Source organism: Miscanthus floridulus, chromosome 3 (genome assembly GCF_019320115.1).
Source record: "Miscanthus floridulus cultivar M001 chromosome 3, ASM1932011v1, whole genome shotgun sequence".
Classification (NCBI taxonomy): Eukaryota; Viridiplantae; Streptophyta; class Magnoliopsida; order Poales; family Poaceae; genus Miscanthus; species Miscanthus floridulus.
The window spans coordinates 149,147,410-149,164,726 of record NC_089582.1 but is presented as its reverse complement, the minus strand read 5'-3'; the positions used below and the strand labels follow the sequence as shown (position 1 = coordinate 149,164,726).

The window sequence follows — 17,317 nt, the reverse complement described above, 5'->3', positions numbered from 1 at the left end:
CTGTACTACTACTCCTACTCGTACTGGAAAACGGAGCAGTGAAAGCGTAAAACAAATGATGTTCCACTCGAGCGTCGGAACACGACACAATGGGCACTAGTCTAGTACTATAGTAGGGCAGGTGCATTGTGCAGAGTGCCGCGGAACGGCACGAACTCCGTTGCACAAGCTGGATATTTGGCCCCGTTCGCCGAATCTTGGTACAAACCGACAGAAAAACACTGTTTTAATTAATTTATTGTAAGAGAAAAATAATGTTTTGAAAAACAAATTAAATCAGTTAAATATGGGGTAAGACGAACGGGACCTTTGTTTGATGTTTTCCTGTACCTTACCCCATCCTCCTGTACTGTCCGCCACTGTTATGCACATGTTCGTTTGATCGTATCAATCATGCTTATTAGTTATGATACATTGTTTTTTTCTCATAATAAAACAACATCAGCCGACTTATAAACCACGTAAACGATGAAGCGAACAGGTAATAATCATTGGGAGAAGAAAAACACTGCAAGACACGATTACCAGCCACTATTAGCCTCCCATCTTTACATAGACATTCCTCGTATCGCGTTTACCAGCAGGCTGCAGGCGCACATACATTTAAACTTAATACTCTTTGTCTAGTAATAATTTAGCCTGACATTCCAACATATATATTGTAATACGGTTATATTTACGATCGACTGTACTACTCCATAATAAAAGATCATGATCATAAACTATAGTAAATAAAACTAATGGTCTAAGCGTACACAGTAGTTTAAAATGCAGTCCAGCGTAACATCGCATGGCGTGAAGCGGAAAATGGGTGCCTCACCGCGACGCGAAAAGCGCACAAAGCTCTACTCCTGCTGCTGTGCCCGCTGGAGGAGACGCAGCCGGCAGCAGGAGCAACGGAGCGTGGGGAACCAACCGGGCAACAAGGACAAACGGGGTGGGTGCGCAACGCCGCGTCCTCGTGTCGTGGGTGCCTTCCCTGTCACCACCCGAGATCGCGGTCGTCACATCGTCCAATCAGGAACACGTGTGAGTTTGTGTACGCGTGGTGACGTGAGTTGGTGCGCTACGACAGCTTGGGTCTGTTCGCTCGGACGAATTCGAGAGGAATTTAGATGGTCGGTGGAAACGCCCGAGGAATTTACGAGAGAAAAATATTATTTGGGATGAAAAAAAACGTTTAGTTTTTCTAAACTCTTGAATTTGGCACTATGTAAAAATAAGATTCCCTGTCACATTAAACTTACGGTACATGCATGAAGTACTAAATATAGACGAAATCAAAAACTAATTACACAGTTTGATTCTACTTTGCGAGACGAATGTTTTGAGCCTAATTAGTCAATGGTTAGACAATTATTGTCAAATATAAACGAAATACTACAGTGATTTCGACGGCACCGAATTTGGCCAGCTAAACATGGCTCAAGCCATATTTAAGGACACGAGAACGGGGCATCAAAAGTCAGTAACACACACAAAAACGGTAACCGCGTTTGCTGGTCGTGTTAGATTCTCTCACGTCATCATTTTGATTTCGGACTTCGCAGGAACTCACGAATTCGGCGCAAATTTGTGAGTGGGCTCCGGCGTGTACAATACGGAAGTCTGTTGAAACAACCTGAATTATGTATGGAACGAGAAATCCCAAGGCTATATTCAATCTGTTCGTTGTGTCGTGTTTGGCTTATCAGTCAACGAACAATATTTTTTTCTCACATCAAATTAATCCCAGTACTTTCAATCATGGCTTATAAGTCAAACAAGCCCAAACAAACCGAGCGATTAACCGCTGATAGAAAATCCTAGGGTGCATGGTTGTGACAGTCTGAATAAGGAACGAGAAATTCAGCGGGCATATTAACTGCCGGGAGAAATATAGTTACCCTCCATCCACATATCCACTCAGATAATTATATAAAGTAAATTCAAATTTGGTTGACAACAAAACTGGCACATGTCGTAGGAAATAGATTTGGCAGGAGCGGGTAAAATCTGGACAATTTGAGACGTGGCAACTCAAAACTGATGGCCCGAGTAATTTTTTTTAGCAATAGATGTGGCACATGTTGGCAATCTTAGTATGCCAACCAAAGTGACCCCTAGACTATTATGATAAGAGAGGCTCGTGTGTAACAAGTTTGATAGATTAAGTTGCACGGACAACCGAACTCTATCTTTTAAAAAACGAAGTTTTCTAAAATTAGGGCATCCTTGGGTTGGAGACTCCCCGTCTTTCTAAATCATCATTTGGAGAGTCAATACGTCATTTGCATAGAAATCGCTTTCTAGATCTTTTCACTCTCTAACATTTTTTTTCATATCTCGTGCACACTCTAGAGTGTTATTCTCGTTTTTCTATTATTGACTAACAAAAAATCTGAAATAAGATAGCTACATTTGATAAACATTTAAGTAAGTTATCGGTGGGCAGATTTTTCACCAAAGTCTCTATAGCGTAGCAATTAGCAGGGACATAGAGAGTCTCTTGAAATTGCCGTAACTCAGACATGAATGGCACATGCTAGCAAACTGTTGAAAACGCATTGCAGGTTCTAATAATAACAAAAGAAATGAAAACACTGTAGAGTAATAAGTGTTGGTTTCGGGTACTAGCGTGTATCATCATGTGCTGGTAAACCGTCATCACGGTGGTACCTGGTATCCAACGAGGACGATGGATCCACCACAAAACACACCGCTGCCGTGCTCCGCGAAGCGGAGAGAGAGAGAGAGAGGGGGAAAAAAAGAAGAAGAAGGGCGACACGGTAACAGAGGCCTGGGGGCCACGGAGATCTAGATCTATCTATCCGCTGCTCTGCTCCGGCCATCCTCCTCACCCGCCTCGACCAAGAGAAAACAAAGCGAAATGCGCTCGGAAATGCTCCGAGTACCGAGAGCGAGACCCGGCAGACGGATTCCAGGAACCACCCCGGAGGAAACGGAATTCGCGCGCGGGGTCCTTCGTCCCCTCCCCCGGGCCCGGCCCCTCCATCCCGTCCCGAGAAAGCACAAGGCAACAGACCTGAGCGCACAGTGAGGAAAGGGGAGCTTATAGATAGATAGCGATGCAGGCAGGGCGAGGTGCGCACCTCCGCTCCCTACTCCCCCCTTGTAGCGTAGCGTAGCCTGCCCGACGCCGCAACCTCCGGGGCTTGGCTTTGGGAAATGGAGCAGCCGCTCACTGCCCCAGTGGCCTGGCGCCGCTCCAAGTGAGCTCCTACCCTAGTGAAGTGAAGCTAGCAGCCAGCCTCGAGCTTGAGCAGAGCACAGCTTGCTCACTCTTCTTGTACTAGCACACCGTAGCTGCGAGAACAGAGGTCCAAGAAGAGGCAAAAAGGAAGCTCTCTGGTGGTGCCGGTGCGTGCGTGCGTGCTTGCGGGTGGCAGAGTAGAGCCGGCCATCCATGGACGCCTACGAGGCCACCAAGGTGGTGTTCTCGCGGATCCAGGCGCTGGACCCGGACCACGCCGCCAAGATCATGGGCTCCCTCCTCATCCAGGACCACGGCGAGAAGGAGATGATACGCCTCGCCTTCGGCCCCGAGGCGCTGCTCCACACCGTCATGGCCAAGGCGCGCAAGGACCTCGGCCTGCTCCCGGCACCGGGCTCCGGCTCGGGCACGCCCACCTCCGCCGCGCACTCGCCGTTCCTCCTCTCACGCCAGAACTCCGGCCGCAGCGGCGGTGGTGGCGCCGGCACCGCGCCGTCGCCGCTCTCGGTGTCGTCGCCCTCGTCGTGGGCACCGCCGCCCGTGTTCTCCAGGAGCAACAGCGTCGTCAGCAATGGCGCGGCGGCGGAGGAGGCGTTGGCCGCCGTCGGGGAGGACCTCATGAGCCCGGCCGCAGGCGGGAAGGCCCCGCCGTCGCCCTTCTTCGCCGCCGGGGACCCGCTCCTCTACGAGCTCCAGCTGCAGGAGCAGCTCGCGTTCCTCAACGACGCCGGCGGCGGCCACCAGCTGCCCCTGTTAGACGCCGCCGGCGAGTGCCGGAGCCCCGGGTCTGCCGATGCCGCCGTGTTCTTCCCGTACGGCGGCCTCGGCTGGGCCAATGGCGGCGGCCCAGGGCACCGCCGGAGCTCGTCGGTCAGCGAGCTCTGCCTCGGCGGGGCCGACGGACTCGGCTGGAAGCCCTGCCTGTACTACGCCCGCGGGTACTGCAAGAACGGCAGCGCTTGCCGGTTCGTGCACGGCGGCCTCCCCGACGACGCCACCGCTCTCGCCGGTGCTAAGATGGACACCGCCACCTTGGAGCAGCAGTGCCAGGACATCCTGCTGCGCTCCAAGTCCCAGCGCCTTGCCGCCGCCGCCGCCTTCCCCTACTCCCCGACCGGCTCGCTCCCTGGCTCCCCGTCCGCGGCTACCAAGTGCCTCAGCTTGCTCTTGCAGCAGCAGCAGAACGAGAACCAGAGGTCTGCCATGCATGTTGGAGGAGCTAGCTCGCAGACATTAGACACTCCCCCCTCTCGCTCGTGCTCACGATCTCCCCGATTCCTGCAGGGCGGCAGCTGCAGCGGCCGCCGCGGCTCTGATGCTGGGCGGCGACGACGCGCACAAGTTCATGGGGCGGCCGCGGCTGGACCGCGCCGACTTGGCGAGCATGATGAACCCGGGCTCGCGCCAGATTTACCTCACCTTCCCGGCGGACAGCACCTTCCGCGAGGAGGACGTCTCCAACTACTTCAGGTAACTAACTGTTCCTGTGTTCCTCTACCAGCGCGCTGCTCCGGTCCCCCGGGAACCATGCGCGGTCTCTTCTGACCGGCTCCGGCGAACCACTGCAGCATCTACGGCCCCGTCCACGACGTGCGCATCCCGTACCAGCAGAAGCGCATGTTCGGGTTCGTCACCTTCGTGTACCCGGAGACGGTGAAGCTGATCCTGGCCAAGGGCAACCCGCACTTCATCTGCGACGCGCGCGTGCTCGTCAAGCCCTACAAGGAGAAGGGCAAGGTCCCCGACAAGTACAGGCATGCCGCGACCTTCCATTTTGCCTTCGTGTGCTTCCCCCTTCTAGGCTTTTCGCTCTACGGCATCATGTCATTGACCGATCGCTCTGCTGCTAATCTGCAGGAAGCAGCAACTGCAAGGCGAGAGGGTGGATTTCTCCAACGGGTTGGACGCCAGAGACCACTTCGATCTGCACCAGCTCGGTAAGGCATTTCGGCATCTGTTGCAAAATGATCGGTGCTCAGACCCCGAGTGTGTACTGATGCTTGTTTGCTGCCGTCAGGTGCGAGGATGCTGCAGCACTCGCACAGCGCGAACGAGATGCTGCTGAGGAGGAAGCTGGAGGAGCAGCAGCAGGCCATGGAGCTCCAGAGCCGCCGCCTGATGGGGCTGCAGCTGCTGGACCTCAAGACTCGCTCGTCGCCGAGCCCCATCGGCATGCCCTTCAGCCCCACGCGAGCCGTCGCCTCTCCTACCGTCGAGTCGCCGCCCGATTCAGGTAGGGATAGCGACAGAATGCGACGCCATTTCACCTTTTTCGGCACGGATGTGTTGATGAATAGCTGGCGATATTCGGGATTTCTGACCCCCCCCCCCCTGGTTGATTTCGATTTCAGCAGGGGAACACGGCCCCAAGGACAGCAGCGGCTTCCTTCTTCCTCAGAGGGGAGCGGTCAACGGAGGCGATAAGGAGGAATCTGCCGGCGATGCGAGCCCGAACGCAGACAGTGACCAAAGGTGGAATGGAATTAGCGCTAAACAAGTCATTATCGCCATCATTTGTTGCGTCCATCACATTTTGCTTTCATCCAGCAACGCAGAGAAGCAACATTTCACCAACTGATCCGTGGGAAGTGACTCCTTTTTAACGCGTTGCGTTGTTTCCCTCCCCTGCAGTGCCGAGCACAACCTGCCGGACAGCCCGTTCGCGTGGCCGACCAAGAAGTCCGCCGCCACGGCGTTCTCTCGCGATCCTTTCGCGCCCAGCGACTCGGAGATCGCCGCCGCAGCTGCTGCCTCGCCTGGTCGTAACGCCACGGCCGCCTCCTTTGCCGGCATCAACAATGGCGGTGGCCTCACTGGCCATCTCAGGCCGTCTGCTCTGGACATACCTTCGCCGAAGCCCTACTTCTTCCCCATGTCCAGGTATACAACCACATCGTACCCGCAAATCGCGCGGTTCTATCTAATCTATCTGGGCGCCATGATTTGCTCAAGGCCTGAAACGCATCATGCAATCCGTTGGCTGGCAGGCTGTCCTCCGATCACGGCGCCGGCGCGATCGGGATGTAAAGTTAAGCCCTCAATGGGAGGGAGTATGATACTACTGCCTAATCATAGTAAGCACTTCATCGTCTTCCTTTTGCGAAAGCCATGCATGGATCTCAAGCACTGAGCACCATGCTTCCAAAATGATATGCTTTTCAGATGTGGAATGATGCTGTTCTTACTTTCGTTTCGATCCCTGCAGGAATACTAGAAGCAAAGAAACAAGCCAGTGGAATATAGGGAAACAAAAAAGAATGGAGAAGTCGCAGCATAGTTAGTTCAGTTCCTTTTTTTCTTTCCTTTTCATGAAACCAAACCTCAGTAGGAGCAGATCCACACCAAGCTGAGAAGCACTCGCAGCAACAGATTAGTGCTTGCTCTCCTGTTACATTACATGCATTTACCACTAATTACTACGATTAGTACTTACTATTACCACCCACTAGCATTGATGTAATATACTACCTAGCTAGCTCCATGTCCATGATATGCTACTGCTACAACAGCCATATACACTGATAGCACTAGGTGTGATGCTTACCAACCACAAGATACTTCTACTCACCCTGTACGATTGATCGTTTACGTGGCTTATAAGCCGGTTGATGTTGTTTTGTTACGAGAAAAAAATATTGTATTAGCAAACAGGGTGACTACCAACATGCGATCAAGCGTGACTACCGACATGTAACCCCGGACTATTACAGTACTGCTCTGCTTGCTTGATGCAAACATCCATTGCAGAGCCAAAACAGACGAGACAGACAGGCTTGGAGAGGAGGCTCTGGTGTGTGTAAAAAAGATCTCACAGGATTTGGGGTGTGTGATTGAAGGACCACTCTGTGTTGTCTCCGCGGCCTGCTGACGCGGAACCGAGCTGTTGGGAGGAGAGGTGTCAGCGTTGTTGGCTGGGGGGGACGGTCCGGTCCCCCCACTCTTCAGTCCTTCAGCAGATGCAGGTCACTAAAGCAGGTTTGTTTGGCCATGACTTAAACGATCCTAAATATCTAGCCGAAACAATATTTTTTTCTCACATAAACCAGTCAGCAGTATTTCTTCATGAACCAGCAATGATATGAATCAGCCAACCGAATAGGCTGAAAAAGATGTTTTTTTTAATTTTACATTTTTTTTCTTTGATTTTACTTTTGCTTGTCGAATGAATCTACTGTAGTGGACAGTGTTATTATATAATACAAAGAAAGGGAAGTGAGATATGGAAATAATTTGAATGATTTGGTGGTGTGGTGGGTGCCTACATTTACCTCAGTTCTTCCTCTGAGTATATTTCTTCACCACTTCAGCTATTTCATTTCACTCTGGTTACAGTAAAACACTTGCTCTACTAGTACGAGCTTTAACAAAAAAGAAGAGCTGCTAATAGTACTACTATAAGTTTTTCATGTTGGAAAAAAAAACGTGGCGCACGAAGAAAGGAACGTGGCACACGAAGAATAGACGATCGGCGAGCGATAGTAGTGTTGGTGCTTTTCTCCGTGGCTGGCAGTGGCAACGCAACCCATGAACCCAAAGAAGCCAACCCGGGGTGGGCGGGTCGTAGAAAGGCGATGCTTTCGGGGACACGCTTTTGGGGATGCTGCTGGCTTGGCTAGTGCGATGCAGCAGCCACCAGCAGTCCTCCCCTGCAGCTCCAGGCTCCAGTAAAATCAAAACCAATCCACCGAGCCGACGTCGACATCTGAAAATCGGAAGCTAGGGATCTGAATGCGACGGGTAATGTTAGAAATTAGCCGGTGAGGCTCTGAGGAGGAAAAAGGAGAATATACCGCGCCACGCAATTATTTGCTGGATGGATGAAGACCAGTAGTTCCTGAGTAGCCAGTCAGTCGTATTCAGGGGTGTTTAGTTTCCCATAGTATGTCCCTATCACATCAGATGTTTGACACTAATTTAGAATATTAAATATAGACTAATTATAAAATTAATTATATGGATTGAGACTAATTTACGAGACGAATCTATTAAGCATAATTAGATTTATATTTAGTCTTTCTAATTAGTATCAAATATCCGATGTGACATCTACTAAACTTTAGTCGTACTAGCTGAAGTAAGATGATTAGTGAAGGAATTAGTGTCTTGTTCGTTTAGCTGATAAGGCATGACTAAAAGTAATGGCAGACGAATATGATGCTCTGCTCGTGCTCGGCTGCTGGATCGGTCTCCGGCGCTCTCGGCGTGCCGGGAGGCGGAGACTGAATGGACAGGCTACGGGCGCACCGACACCGGCATCTCGCGTCGCCGCCGGAGATTTGATGGCCCGACGCCTTGCGTTTGTTAACGCCGGGTGGCGAGCAACAATCTGTTCGCTTGAGCTTATAAACCAGAATCAGCTCTACTTTTTCAGCTATGGAACAGTATTTCTCTCGTAACAAATCAGTCCTACAAATTAGCCGCAGCAGCCATAAGTCCTTCCGAACATGGCCAAAGTGCATGGCGCTATCGTTCGTTCTTTCTTCTTTCCTTTCCTCTTTCCTCAATCCTCCGGACTCCGGGATTATTAATGCTACTAACCGCAGAAGCTGCAGCATAATTAACACAGGCCTATTAGCTTACTAGCCCTTCAAGCGGTGCCTACCCTAGCTAGCTAGGAGGAGTTTGTTCACTGGACCTGATGTGGTACGTACACGCTCCGACATGTTGGAAAAACTTTTGCTTTGCCATTTGCCAATAGTACTCCGTCGTTTGTAGAGGAGCAGTCGAGCAGAGCAGAGAGACGTCCACCGTCACCGGCGTTGTAACTGTACATTGTACTCCCAGTACAACAACGGGGCAGATCACGAGCAAGTCGGACGGCGCTGGGGCCCAGCGTGGCAGCGGCCTAGTCACGCCCATGTGTCCGTGCGGCCCCGATCTGCCGGCGTTCTCGTGCATGCCATCGGTGGATGCATGAGACGAGATGAGATGGAATTGGAATCCAACCCGACCACGGTGCTGCCTGCCTTGCCTCGCGCCGGCCGGCTGGCGCTGGACCATCGCCAATTCGCCTGTGCCTGCCGGTGCATGCCAATGCCACGGCCCACACAGGGCCACAGGCCACAGAGCAGAGCACCTCGTGGCCTAGCCTTTGCGCGGCACGTGCCTGGCCAGTGGCCAGCCTGCTGCCCACGACCATAGTTGCCCATGCAGCCCGAGCCCGTCGGCCCGGCCCAAGGCCCGTTTTTTTGCTCGGTCCAAGCCAGGCCTGGCCCGAGCTTGCACGGCCCAGAGGAGCAGGCCTTACCCCAGGCACGTGGGCTGACACGGCATGGCCTGCTACAGAGCCGGCGGCCCGCTGGCGGCCCGGCCTGCCGCTTCCCCCTCCTTCTCATATGGCCCCGCATAGCCTCACGCCCCCACGCAGCAGCCATCGCCCATCCCCGCTCCGCTCTCCCTCCCTCATAACCGAGCTCAGGGCGCGGCGACGGCCCCTCCCCTCAGAACCGCACGCACGGTGGCGCAGCGCGGCATCCTCTTCCCCCGGCGTCCTCCCTTCTTCCTCGCAGGGCGGCCTCCTCCCCACGAATCCACACGCAGGGGCGGCGCGGAGGCCTCCTCCCCACGGATCCACGCGCAGGGGCGGCGTAGAGTCCTCCCCTCCTCGGATCCGTGCGCAGGGGTGGCACAACGGCCTCCTCCCCATGGATCCGGGCGCAGGCAGTGTGCCTCTCCTCCGAGCTCCCTCTTCCTTTTCTCTAATTTGTGTGAATGCATGACTTTTGTCCGATTCCTCTATTTTCCGATTTCTTTTGTGGTGTTGTGGACTTATGATTGATCCGTGAGATCTAGAGCCCTGTGATTTTTGTTGTTTTTTCGATTTTTCTTACTGGAATGAGATGAACAAGCTTGAGCTTGCCATGGCCATTGACACTGCAGATCTACCTTGAGGCCTCCTCCATGGCTCCATGCACCGCCGCCGCCACCGCGCTCCCGTGCTGCCCCTCGTCCCCTACTGCCTCTCATGTTCTTCTCTTTCCTCTCTCTGATGCCGCCGACGCGGCCGGCGGCCCCCTCGGCCATGACGCCGTCATCGCCTGCTGAAGCGGGCCTTGGGCTGGCCCGTCCTCCCTAACAGGCCGTGCTTACCGGGCCGGCCCGACACGAAAAACAGCCTAGCAGGCCGTGCCCAGCTCGGCACGGCCCGGGAGGCACGGCGTGCCGGGCCAGGCCGGCCCGTTGGCCATCTATGGCCACGACCACCGCTAGCAGTAGCAACTGCGCTCACTCCCCACCTCTGGCGCGCCGCAACGCAACGACCACCGCCGTCAACTGTTATTCTATTGTTATTGGCTTTGCGACTTTTTCCTTTGGAGCTGCATGCAGGCACGGCCGTAGAACCATGCATGGCTAGTCTGTCGTTTGCAAGGCGAGGCCGCGGCATACACGTAGTACGTACGTTAGGACAGACAGGCGAGCCGTGGTGAAAGGCCGTAACCTTTCGGCGCGTCCTGATCCTGATTCGTACGTACCTGGCTAAGCTATGACCATGATACCGTGCCTTGTACTGCCGCCAAATAACTGTGCAAAACCACTGGGTGGTCCATGCAAATATAATGAAGAAGGCTAGTCAAAGCAGCGGCAAACAGACAGTGCTTTGCTTTGGTTGCATCATGCAGCTTGAGCTTGGACCGGACTGGATTAACTCTCTACTACTCGTAGTGTGCTACTGCTTACGCCTTCTATGCGACCATGCGAGCCGCACAACTGCAGCAGCAGCAGTAAATGAACAATGAGCCGCCAGCCCATGCACATGCTCGTGTCTCTCGTGTGCCAACGGACCCAACCCAACCCAAAGATGCCGAGAACCGAGAGTAGCTCGGCTGGCAAGGCCCAGTGGTTGGGACCTCGCCGGCCAGAGTTCGAGCTCTGTGGCTGCGAATTTCTAGTTTTTCACCGGGTTTGTCTTCAATAAATTTTGTTGTCTCTCACGCGTAGCCATAAAGGGAACGAGACGTGCCCGTCGTCTACGGTGCCATGGTTGAATCCGGTAATATCACAAAAGACACGATCTGATGATTTGGGTGTAGTTATAGGTTTGTTTGCGTACGCGTGGTGTGAGTGTGATGTGCGTGCATGGGGTTGGTTTGTGTCTGTACATGAATAGATGCTAGAGCTGTATCCAGATAAGAGACATAAAAAAACACCAAAGATGCCAAACTGTGTAGTCCCAGCCAGTAGCTTCGGGCCCCCACCTGTCAGTTGGTACCTCGTCCTTACTCCTTACCTAGTCTAACCACTAGTACAGAAATGAGCTGTACTTTTAGTTGGGAAACCCATTCAGTCTCAATTTTTCAACCGGGAGCACGAATGTGAGACTAAAGGGCCCATCCTTTAGTTCCAATTTCTCGCCCGGGACTAAAGGTCCATCTTTAGTCCCGGTTGGTAATACCAACCGGGGCTAAAGAGGCCTCCTGGCCTAACCACGTGGGCCGACCCTTTAGTCCCGCTTGGTATTACCAACCGGGACTAAAGGTTTTCTTCTTTTTTTTCTTTTTTTTTCTATTTTCAATTGATGATTCATTTTGGTTTTTGAATACACATTCTACGCTGCTAATAATATACGTATTCTACACGCTTATAATGTTCGAACAATTTGTACAAACTAAAGTATGAAAAACTAACATATATATTACATGCATATACATATATTATACGTTATTTTATGTACATATATATTACAAATAAAGCTTGCATTGTATATTCTATCATATCCTTGGGATAACAAATTCACTCCATCTGGTTTGGCTTCCATGTTTTGTTCACGTCATTGTAGAACTTGTCGGCGGGTTTAAGACCTGATCATTAAAAAATCCTGCTATGGTCTCTTGAATTGCTTTAAGTTGATCACGTCGTATGACTTTTTCCTTCAACCATAGAGTCTTCAATAATAAAGGAAAAATATTAATATATATATATATATATGTTGGTCACGTGATTACTTATATATATAAGCAATAAAAGAAATTGTGAATATATGAATATATTTATATAACGTACTTTGAGGATCTCTTTAGGAGTTCTTTTTGCGTACGCCATGATGAACTCGCAAACATAGTATTCGCAGTAGTTGGTCCCCTGATCTTGCCTCAGAACCCACTTTTACGAGAAAAAAGATCCGGTAAATTGAAAGCATGCATGGTGTTAATTGAATTATATATATATATATATATATATATATATATATATATAGCTAGTACTTACTTTGTGTGCGATTACATCTAGTGGCACTTTATAATATTTCATGTGGTGTTCCTCAATGAAACTTTTCCAAACACTGCGCCCAATAAAATAAAAAATTAATTTGGCCTTTAATAATTGTTGCAGTTAAGAGATCGGGGTATACATAGTTGCTAGAGAGACCAAATTACCCTTGAATAATATCTATCATATCTTGGTACTCTGTTTGATCTTTTCTTAACGAGTCTAAGATGCTCAACCGACTATTGGCCATATCAATGACCATCAATATCCAGTAATTGCTGCATATGTTTTTATACACAAATATGATCGATATTAACTAGAGTCAACATATATATATGGGAGATAGCTTAGCTAGTAAGCAAATAATTGAACAAATGTCCATATGATCGATATTAATTATTTAACACTCACTTAAAGTTGTAGGGGGAGAGTATATCCTTGTTTTGTTGGTTCACTAAGAACCTCATGAGATTTTTCTCGAGTTCAGCTTTCCATTGAGGCGGGGGATTAGGGTGTTTGAATACGACATTTGGATCAACGAAACCAGCATCATTATCCTTTCTCTTTCTGAGTTCTATCATCTCATATCTGCATATATAAAAATATAGTGTGAGGATATATAATATATATATATATGTAGCTTTATATATATACACTTTAATAATAGAAAATAATCACACTTACAGACAATAGCAGCTAATGAGACTTTTGTTGAGAGAGTCCAGGTGGCATAGTTGGTGTAATTCTAAAAACTCGACATATATAACGTCATCGCCACGGAAGTAATATTGGTTTCTAACTCTGACAGAAACAAAGGCCTCTCCCCGTTTACACATCGCCATGTACCACTTGTTTAGCAGGTATATTTGCGTACCCAGTTCACCTAAGGCCTCAGAGTTGTATAGACTCTTTCTATGTTTAAATTTCTTTCAAGGATCCACTTTCGGAGCAGATGGTCCTTCAGCGAGCACTTGGGCAAGGTCCAAACTAGTATCCTCATAAAACCAAACCAGGTCCTCATAATCGACGTCTAGTAAGTCTAAGTTTGAACCATATTCATTACGAATGACAAGAGGGAGGACTGATTGTTGCGATTGTTGTCCGAGTTATGCGACACCTTTTCCTGCTCTAGTCTTTTTCTGCGCCGCCTTAAATGACTTGGTGAGAGAGCGGTCGTAGTCTGATTTTGGCATGGTCTTTTGAGATTCCCGCTTTTTCTGGTCCACCTTCTTCCTTAGAAGATCTGGAGGTAGGTAGAAGTACGGTTTCTCCGGGTTCTCCCTCGCTTCTCGTTGCTTTCTTATTTTTTCGAAGAAACTGTTCACATCTTTTTATACTGCATCATTTAATTCCTTTTCACTTTTCTTATAAGACAGTTTTTGGGGAATAACTAGATTAGAGGAGACTTTCTTCTTTACCGGCTGGTGGGCCAACGGCTTCGTTTGCGGGGCGGACCTCTTAGGAGCTGGCTGCTTCTTGGTCATCAAGGGAGGCAGGGAAGCCATTGGAGACCTCCTTGGAGGCATTGGAGACCTCCTTGGAGGTGGCGGCGGTAGAGATGTTCTTGGAGGCATTGGAGACCTCCTTAGAGGCATTGGAGACCTCCTTAGAGGTGGCGGCGGTGGCGGCGTTGCATAATCATTGCCCGGAGCAATATGATGATCTGGAGATTAAATAATTGGACGTAGGTTAGCGGAGGCCCTGCTGTGTGAGTACAAAAAAGAATAATTAGGTATAAGAAATGATTATTATTAATCATGCATGTCAATAGAAAATTAGTGAAAAAAATATTTCATTCACTTTTATTCGCACCTATTATCTTGCAGTTGAGGAAGCGGCGGTGGACTAAAGACCCTAGGAATAATGATGTAGCGCTTGCACCATAGTATGAATGCCTTCTCTGCTTCTCTTAGAGTCTTCTCCCCATCACCTTCTCGAATGTCAAGAGTCAGATCACTAAAACCTTTGTTAACTCTATCCACTGAGACGCTAACATATCCAGGTGGTATTATTGCCCCATAGATTCTTGGTGTCTTGGTAGGATCTGGAGGAGAAAAAACACCGAGAGCCACCATGATTGTGACATTCTCTTTTGAATATGTAGCTCACATGATGTAAACGGTGCAGTGATATCATCCACGGGAAAACATAGCATTGCGTCATCTTGATTTAGCAACTCCGTGGAAGCACAGCTGCTTTTCAACTGACCAAGGAGGCTAATATTAATGTTGATTCCTGAATCTGATGCCTGTCTTTGGGCACTCATTGCTATTTGCACTTGCTTTATGATTTTATCTTGCATTATAGCTTGCATGTCTTTTTTGCGCTTCTGTGCTTGAAGCAACACCTCCCGTGACTCACGAACATATTCCTTCAACCTGCTGATCTGCACTGCTTCCTCATCCTTCCTTCTCTGCCGACTTCTATAGTTATCTCTATCGTTAGAGAAACCATGCTCCCAAGAAATGTTCCGTCCTAAACCTCTCATTCAGCCACTATATTCAGCAGTTTCGATGGCATACGTCAGTTCATCATTTTCTCTATTGGGCCTGAACGCACCAATAGCTTTAGCTTGTAGAGCATAAGAAAATATTTGTGTTGCTCTTTCGAGTTTTGGGCCATGAACCAGCTTCTCGGTCTCTAAGTCTAGTCTTCCCCCATGAGCGAAAAACCAATTATTCACGTGTTTGGGCCAATTGAGTGATTTTGGTGTGATACCCTTGGCAAGAATATCCGCTTCCATTTTTCCCACTTGAGAATAACAGTCGCGTAGCCACCTGATCCTATGCCATGGTGGTATAACTTCTGTTGGGCATTCTCTTGGTTCCATCTCACCCGTTCCTCACCCTATTCTGATGTCTTGTACTATACAAAATCATTTCAGTAGGGCCTCAACTTCATGAGCGGGCCTCTAGTATTGAAATTGGGCGTTAGGTTCTTCTTGTCGTATTTCGTGTATAGTGATTTCTTCCAAGTCTGGAATTATGTGGCCATCTTCTTCATAGCCCACTTTTGAACTAGCTCCTCAATTCATCATCGTTGATATCATCATAATCATCCGCTTGCAACGTGAAATGTTGAAGAATATCATCCCAAATTAAATTCTTATCAAGATCAGAGACAAAACTAACATGAGGCTCATTGATCTTTTGCTTCTATTCACGGGCACTGATCGGAAGTCTGTCCCTTACAAGGTACCCACAATGTTGCACGAATTTTCTTGCATGTGGACTAAGTGGTTCGTCTATCTCGATATTGAATTCTAATATTATGTAGCGCCCCTCCAATGGCTTTTTCGGGCCTCGAATATTTTTACCTTTTGCCGTTGTGGTCGTCGATCCAGAGGGCTACGTATAATAAATAAATAAATAAATAAATATCATGTGTACACATAATAGATGATAGATATTCAAATATATATATATAAATATATATACCTCACCAACATTTTCTTGCACAATATTTTCTTGAATATTTTTAAGAGCCAGGTATTAACTCTCGTCATCTATATCCTGCTGGTCACCATCGATAAATTGAGTGCCAGTATTGATAATATCCATCATTTCTTCATCCATGTTGTCTCTCGGGACAGCCATCTAGCTTTTACACTACTAGATATATCTATAAAAAATAAAAACCATATATCTATAAAATGGATCGAGTCATGTGCTTAAAATTAATTAAATAACTACACTCGAAATTCAAGTCTCCAAAGCATAACTTTGATTTCTTATTTTTTAGAAATATTTATTGGCAAGTGATATATATAACAAATTTATATATATAACAATATAAATTTAAAACTCTCTAATATGTATAACAAATATATATATAATAATACAAATTTATAACTCTCTAATATGTATGTATAACAAATTTATATATATAACAATAAAAACCATACACTAGTCATGCATATGCTATTTAATGGATAGAGCTAGGGGATTAAACTTAAATAATTATAGAATTTGGGGTTATTATTTACGCCGAGCTCTGGTTAGGGTTTGCATGTGCGGAACTTAATTAGGATATATATAAGAGTTTGGAGTGAAGCTCGGCTGGGTTAGGATTAGGAGCGAGTTCAGGATATTGGGTTATATATATCCTGATTTACATTGGTGTATATAAATATATCAAAATTCATGTCACCCTAATTATGAAGAATCAAATATATATAACTATAGAATTCAAGGTTATTATTTACGCCTTTGTTAGGGTTTAGAGCGGAGCTCGGCCGGGTTAGGGTTTGGAGCGGAGCTTAGGATATTAGGATATATATCAACATTAATGTCAATATATCAAAATTCAGATATATACCAAAAAATTCATAGCACTAATAAAAACAATCTTTTCAATTGCGACAAAGATTCTAATATATTTCTACAACTATATATTGTAGTACACTACTATATTTTTTCTACAATTCATCCACTCAACATTTTTTCTATATATATATATATATTATATTTAAGTAAACTACTATATTTTTCTATTTTATCTACAAATAAAATCTATCTATTTTTCTATGTGCACGCACTCATACACACACTGTTGCTCACATATAGCACGGCGAGCACAAGCACGATGGCGAGGACAAGCACAAGCAGTGGCAGAGCTAGCATCAACTTGTAGGAGGGGCCAATTTGTCTTATGAAGCTCAAAGTGTACACAAATACCGGATCAATTAGTAACTAATCATAAACTTCATGCAAATTAAGACCTCAAATATCCAACAAATGGTATCAAGTAGACTCTATTAAGTACAAATCAACATTTAAATAGTAACTTCTAGTACACTATATAGGCAATATATATAGAATAGCTCTGCAGATTAGTATGGAAATTAAAAAAGGAGCAATCAAATATTGATTAGTAGCCTAAAATTAATACTTAGGCTCC

At 47.7% G+C, this 17,317-nt stretch overlaps 1 protein-coding gene across 2 annotated transcripts; it reads left to right on the top strand.

Annotated features, from left to right (window-relative positions):
- Positions 1–2,835: 2,835 nt before the first annotated feature.
- On the top strand, positions 2,836–6,781 carry LOC136542807 (zinc finger CCCH domain-containing protein 53-like). 2 transcript variants are annotated; one of them, XM_066535416.1, is made up of 9 exons: positions 2,836–4,410; positions 4,499–4,684; positions 4,783–4,968; positions 5,072–5,151; positions 5,232–5,447; positions 5,569–5,686; positions 5,846–6,094; positions 6,202–6,288; positions 6,420–6,781. In XM_066535416.1, the coding sequence occupies exons 1-8, from the start codon at positions 3,407–3,409 to the stop codon at positions 6,239–6,241; spliced, it is 2,079 nt and encodes a 692-aa protein (XP_066391513.1). In that variant the 5' UTR covers positions 2,836–3,406; the 3' UTR covers positions 6,242–6,288; positions 6,420–6,781. The 2 variants fall into 2 exon arrangements, with proteins under 2 accessions (XP_066391513.1, XP_066391511.1); XM_066535414.1 differs by having other exon boundaries at positions 2,843–4,410; positions 5,566–5,686.
- Positions 6,782–17,317: the final 10,536 nt, after the last annotated feature.

Coding starts and splice junctions, on each gene's coding strand:
- LOC136542807 (XM_066535414.1), top strand. CDS start 3,407: ATGGACGCCTACGAGGCCACCAAGGTGGTGTTCTCGCGGATCCAGGCG. Junction 4,969..5,071: donor AAGGTCCCCGACAAGTACAG/GCATGCCGCGAC, acceptor GCTAATCTGCAG/GAAGCAGCAACTGCAAGGCG. Junction 6,095..6,201: donor TACTTCTTCCCCATGTCCAG/GTATACAACCAC, acceptor GTTGGCTGGCAG/GCTGTCCTCCGATCACGGCG.